The sequence below is a fragment of the Anarrhichthys ocellatus genome, unplaced genomic scaffold, assembly GCF_004355925.1.
Source record: "Anarrhichthys ocellatus isolate YVR2014 unplaced genomic scaffold, GSC_Weel_1.0 scaffold2913, whole genome shotgun sequence".
Lineage (NCBI taxonomy): Eukaryota > Metazoa > Chordata > Actinopteri > Perciformes > Anarhichadidae > Anarrhichthys > Anarrhichthys ocellatus.
The window spans coordinates 1-6,751 of NW_022282887.1; the positions used below are offsets into that span (position 1 = coordinate 1).

Sequence of the window (6,751 nt, forward strand, 5' to 3'; positions counted from 1 at the left end):
GGTAACAAAACACTATTTTGAGCAGTTCAATCCAAGCATCCATACCTGATACTATACTGATATACTCAGCTCTCTTTTCAAGCTGCAGTAGGGAGACATAACACTGTACTGTGTGCTACATGAAAGAGGATTATTTTCTTAATATTAATCATAATAAAAAATGTATTCATCTAAGGCTGCACGAATAATTAAAATATAATGTCAATCAGGCCTCTCTATATGACCCTAAGTGTGTATCGCTCCACCTGGCAAACTGTGGACAGGAAGAGGAGGGTCAGAACATGGATGTAAATATAACTAGACAGCTGAGTGAAATGTGGTGGAAGAAAAATAAGCGAAAATGTGGAGGAGGAATCCCAGAGATGGTGAGAAGGAACAAATACAGTATATACTGTATGCGCCTCCTGTTCAGACAAAAACACTGTTCAGTCTGCTCGTTGGAACCGGATTCAAAGACGAAGGAAAGTAAATACGTATTTTTAGAACAGCATTTCGAGACATAACATATTTAGAGAACCTTCACCATCTCTAGAATAGAGAATAACCTTTATTATATTGACATGTAGATTTATTAATGAAAGAACTGATCAGTTTATTGATTAGCATGTAATGCTACCAAAATACTAATAACTTTACATAGTGTTAGACTAATAAAGACATTAATAAAAACATTGTCATAATCATCATATTCCATTTCTGCTGATAGATCCCCTGAAATGTACCACGCACTGTACCTTTAAGTCCCCCTCCTGTAAAGCCCAGTCTGCTCTGATTGGCTCATGAGGTACATATGCAGCACTGTTGTAAAGGTAGTTCTCAAGCCATGGGTGGAGATACTCTGATGGGGGGCGGTTTATTCTGAGGAAGCTGCATGTGTAAGTGGAGCAAATCTGAATGGCTTGTTGAATCACATGTTTTCTGATCTGGATGGCCCACAAAGAACTGACTGGATGTGTTATTTCATACTTCAGATACACAAATATATTTGCACAAGCACTGAACAAGAGAGTTTTTCATGATGTGTTGTCTTTCAGCTGCTGTTTGACTCCAGCGTTTAGAGAGGCAGCAGGTCTTTTACTGTAAACTGGCCAACAGTTTTGTGGCATCTTTCATTCAATATCATAGTTATCAGCTGGAATACCATTATTAACACAATAATACTATAAATGATCTTCCTTTTCAGCCAAATATATATTGGCCACCGATATATTGTGCATAAGTACAATCACGTGTAACGCAGAAAAGCCAGAAAAACTTCAGCCGAAAATCCTGTCTAAAACCCACAAAATATAACAAAACTTCCTCAATTGTGCAAAAAGATGTTATGCCCGCTTGAGGTGGTTTTTGGCCTTTGTTGAAAAAGAGTTGATGGGCAAATAGGATGTGTAAACGTCTTTGCCAAATACATTCTGACGTCGCGAACATTAACTCACATGACTGATCAGCTGTTTCTTCTGTCACCGTCTTTATGGATGTATATTTATATTGTCTTTGTCACCAAACAACATGAAACATGGCCAACACCAGTCGACATGAAGGACAATTCAAACTTGCCAAATTGAAACTAATTCCTGAGGACTTCTCTTCATTTTTGTCAAGTTGACAAAACTACATAGCCTAGTTTATCGCTCCAAACCAGTTGATGGAACTCCGCCTAATTCGCATTTCTTTTTTGCACCATTTCAAAAGGTTTTAAAATTCACTTGACAGTTTAATGAGAACAGGGCTGTTGTGAGGCCACAGCAGATCTATGGTCAAGGTGAACTATGGGATCATACAGGACTCTGACAGTAACACAGTCTGAGCTTTTAGGTCAATAAAAGAAACACCTTCTTGTGCCGGAACAATTGAGTTTCACAACTTGTTGGTGTGGGTGAGGTCAACCACATTCTCTGTTATACATGTTTGAAGAAGCCTCTTAATTCTGCACAGAAATAGTTTCAAGATCGAAATGCTGCAAATATCAAATATGTTTATTTTTTATCATTGATGACATGAATTTCACATATAAAAACCCACATGTGATTAAGTTATAGAAAACAACAATGAGGATGAACACATAAAGTATGAGATGATCTTAAAGCTAGAAGCATTTGAGTGACTTTTACATGGTCGGTGAATCTGAGCTTCTAAATGTACTGGTTAAGACATAAAAATCATTTATTTGTAAAAATGAACAAGATACATGGTTTAAAGATAACCTTCTTCAGACCACACAGAGAACAAATGAGTATCCTAAATATGCACATTAGCGAAGAATAGAAAGATTTAATATTGGCTGCAGACTACGAAGACGATATAAAATCCTATTGATTTCCAACTAAGATATAAATCTCCATTTCACTTTAAAAGAGAAAACACTGTCTTGCTCAAAAGTACAAATGTAATTTGTCCAGTTCTACTGCTTCACGCTGTAGTACACACATTCACTCCAGGTCTGATCCCTCTGTCTTCTTGATCCGTTGTGCAGGTGGACACTTAAAGACGCATAATACAGGATTTCTGCATGTTGGTAACCCTGGTAACAGATCATATATAATTTGATCATTAGTAGATTAAACAATATCCAGGAAACAATGCATCGTCCAATTTGAAAAACGTGTCTGAATGGTAATTCATCAGTTAATTTAATTTAACTTTTTCCCGTTCAATACAGTTAATTCAGTCCAAGCCAACGCAAACCAACGCCCTAAAGTAACAGTTTGAATCAACACATCTTTTAGGAAAGGAGTAACACTGGCTGCTTCAACTCATAGTCACAAGAAAGACATAATGATAAGACAATTTCTGTCTCATGGGCTTGCTTGGAAACACTTGGAAGCATGTACACTTCTACTGCTTTATACTTGAGTACGTGCATTCAGTCTCTGTGATGTTCCTTTGTCTTCTAGATCTGTTGACCCTGTGTTCCCTTACAACCGCGTAATGGATGTTTTCTTCATTTCTTTCACCCTGGTAACAAAATATAAACCACAATATTGTACTTGAGAGACATATAAAAACTGTGTCCAGAAGCATTGCTGTGCCTGAATGTTTGAATGGTAAAACAGTAGATAATCTGCACAAACAATACCTCTGCATTTGTTGTGGTGGGAGCTGAACATCTTGCATGAGACTCTGTAAAAGAATAAAAAGTGCCCCGCACTATAAAACCGTGTTAAGTGAGCACACACTGTCAGCCACAAAGAATAGTAGTTACAGTACCTGTACATTCACAGCGGTTTCTCTTGTTCATCATGCACAGTAAGAAAACCAGTAAGACACTCAGGATGATAGTGAATGCTAAAGCTCCACTCAAGAAATACACCAAGACAAGAGAGTCCTCCTCATCTGTAGAGAGACAGACACCAGGAGACATTACAGAGCTGAAGTCTTAAGAGGAGACACAACAGGTGAATAAGGTGAAAAGTTAACTAATAGATATATCAACATGAATCTTCTCAAGTTGATTACTTACAATAAGACAATATATATTTTTACATGTATTGTATATTGCCTGTGGAAGTATCATACTGACTATATGAATATGAACAATAAATAAAACCTCTCACCCTCAAAGTCCAGCTTGGTCCCGTCTCCAAACAGTATGTGTCCACACGAGGCAACAGCACAGTAGTAAGTCCCAGCATGAGACGGATTCAGGCTCTTCATCGGCAGGTTGTAGACACAGGTGTGTGTCTGTGTGTTGGGTTTCCTCTCACACTGATCATTCCTGCCTCCATCAGTGTAAATGAGTCCTGGATGAGATGCTTCAGAGTCTTTGAACCAGTAAACACTGTGTTGTCCATCACAGGTCCCAGTGTGAACTGTACAGTTCAGAGTCACAGAGCCTCCTGTCTGGATGGTCTCAGATGCTGACTGATGGACCAAAGCTGCGACGTTCAAACCTGAATCCTTTACACTGACAAAAGTGCCCTCCTTGAAATCCAAGTCGACTGTATAGCTACTTGCGCAGTAGTAAGTAGCTGAGTCCGAAATTTGCAGATCTGTTATCCTCAAGTGATATTTACCGACTGCAGCGTCCAATGTGAAGCGTGGATTCTTGAATTCAGCATGAAAAGTTGCTTTTCTGTCGTACTTGTAGAAGGTAGAGATGTGCCTCAGTTTCTGTCCAATAATCTGTTTATACCAGTAAAGCCTTACTGCAAAAACGTCTTCATAGGAACATTGCAACGTCAAGTTTTCCCCAGTTTGAACTGATAGAAAACTATTCTCTTGATGAACAGATGAGGAGAAATTCAGATCGGTCGTCTGAACTGTAGTGATAGGAGAGACGAAGCAAATACACTTCATGATAACATGAATCAACACATCAGAAGCAATGTCACGAGGAGTGTTCACACACTTTAAAAGATCCAAACTGCAATCACAAAAAACACAACTCACCCATTTTCCCCAAGAACAAACATGTCAGATAGAAGACAAACTTTGGAGATGTCATCGTGTTCAAATTCTTGTGTTGAATGAGAACAATCTAGATCCTTCTACACGTTTCACTCACAAGACTGTTTGATTGGCCAGCAAAAAGTGACACTACATCCTATTTAGGAGACTTGATCACATACTCACTGCCACCTATAGAGTCAAACCTGTTTTGAGGAACAGGTTCACATATTTCGAGATGTATGAGGAACATAACAGTTTAAAACACTGGAAATTTGTATCAAATACAAACACATCTGTGACGTGACAGTGCAGTTATAATCACTGTGATTAATAGAAGGGTAACAAAACACTATTTTGAGCAGTTCAATCCAAGCATCCATACCTGATACTATACTGATATACTCAGCTCTCTTTTCAAGCTGCAGTAGGGAGACATAACACTGTACTGTGTGCTACATGAAAGAGGATTATTTTCTTAATATTAATCATAATAAAAAATGTATTCATCTAAGGCTGCACGAATAATTAAAATATAATGTCAATCAGGCCTCTCTATATGACCCTAAGTGTGTATCGCTCCACCTGGCAAACTGTGGACAGGAAGAGGAGGGTCAGAACATGGATGTAAATATAACTAGACAGCTGAGTGAAATGTGGTGGAAGAAAAATAAGCGAAAATGTGGAGGAGGAATCCCAGAGATGGTGAGAAGGAACAAATACAGTATATACTGTATGCGCCTCCTGTTCAGACAAAAACACTGTTCAGTCTGCTCGTTGGAACCGGATTCAAAGACGAAGGAAAGTAAATACGTATTTTTAGAACAGCATTTCGAGACATAACATATTTAGAGAACCTTCACCATCTCTAGAATAGAGAATAACCTTTATTATATTGACATGTAGATTTATTAATGAAAGAACTGATCAGTTTATTGATTAGCATGTAATGCTACCAAAATACTAATAACTTTACATAGTGTTAGACTAATAAAGACATTAATAAAAACATTGTCATAATCATCATATTCCATTTCTGCTGATAGATCCCCTGAAATGTACCACGCACTGTACCTTTAAGTCCCCCTCCTGTAAAGCCCAGTCTGCTCTGATTGGCTCATGAGGTACATATGCAGCACTGTTGTAAAGGTAGTTCTCAAGCCATGGGTGGAGATACTCTGATGGGGGGCGGTTTATTCTGAGGAAGCTGCATGTGTAAGTGGAGCAAATCTGAATGGCTTGTTGAATCACATGTTTTCTGATCTGGATGGCCCACAAAGAACTGACTGGATGTGTTATTTCATACTTCAGATACACAAATATATTTGCACAAGCACTGAACAAGAGAGTTTTTCATGATGTGTTGTCTTTCAGCTGCTGTTTGACTCCAGCGTTTAGAGAGGCAGCAGGTCTTTTACTGTAAACTGGCCAACAGTTTTGTGGCATCTTTCATTCAATATCATAGTTATCAGCTGGAATACCATTATTAACACAATAATACTATAAATGATCTTCCTTTTCAGCCAAATATATATTGGCCACCGATATATTGTGCATAAGTACAATCACGTGTAACGCAGAAAAGCCAGAAAAACTTCAGCCGAAAATCCTGTCTAAAACCCACAAAATATAACAAAACTTCCTCAATTGTGCAAAAAGATGTTATGCCCGCTTGAGGTGGTTTTTGGCCTTTGTTGAAAAAGAGTTGATGGGCAAATAGGATGTGTAAACGTCTTTGCCAAATACATTCTGACGTCGCGAACATTAACTCACATGACTGATCAGCTGTTTCTTCTGTCACCGTCTTTATGGATGTATATTTATATTGTCTTTGTCACCAAACAACATGAAACATGGCCAACACCAGTCGACATGAAGGACAATTCAAACTTGCCAAATTGAAACTAATTCCTGAGGACTTCTCTTCATTTTTGTCAAGTTGACAAAACTACATAGCCTAGTTTATCGCTCCAAACCAGTTGATGGAACTCCGCCTAATTCGCATTTCTTTTTTGCACCATTTCAAAAGGTTTTAAAATTCACTTGACAGTTTAATGAGAACAGGGCTGTTGTGAGGCCACAGCAGATCTATGGTCAAGGTGAACTATGGGATCATACAGGACTCTGACAGTAACACAGTCTGAGCTTTTAGGTCAATAAAAGAAACACCTTCTTGTGCCGGAACAATTGAGTTTCACAACTTGTTGGTGTGGGTGAGGTCAACCACATTCTCTGTTATACATGTTTGAAGAAGCCTCTTAATTCTGCACAGAAATAGTTTCAAGATCGAAATGCTGCAAATATCAAATATGTTTATTTTTTATCATTGATGACATGAATTTCACATATAAAAACCCACATGTGATTA

General features: G+C 38.2%; 1 protein-coding gene across 2 annotated transcripts; it reads right to left on the reverse strand.

Annotated features, from left to right (window-relative positions):
- Nucleotides 1-2,273: 2,273 nt before the first annotated feature.
- Nucleotides 2,274-4,441, reverse strand: LOC116378635 (uncharacterized). 2 transcript variants are annotated; one of them, XM_031840533.1, is made up of 5 exons: nucleotides 4,387-4,441; nucleotides 3,552-4,256; nucleotides 3,205-3,330; nucleotides 3,074-3,117; nucleotides 2,274-2,518 (listed from the first exon to the last, which is right to left on the reverse strand). In XM_031840533.1, exons 1-5 carry the CDS (start codon nucleotides 4,439-4,441, stop codon nucleotides 2,399-2,401), a joined length of 1,050 nt encoding a protein of 349 aa, XP_031696393.1. In that variant the 3' UTR covers nucleotides 2,274-2,398. The 2 variants fall into 2 exon arrangements, with proteins under 2 accessions (XP_031696393.1, XP_031696392.1); XM_031840532.1 differs by lacking the exons at nucleotides 2,274-2,518; nucleotides 4,387-4,441 and adding an exon at nucleotides 2,710-2,952 and having other exon boundaries at nucleotides 3,552-4,302.
- Nucleotides 4,442-6,751: the final 2,310 nt, after the last annotated feature.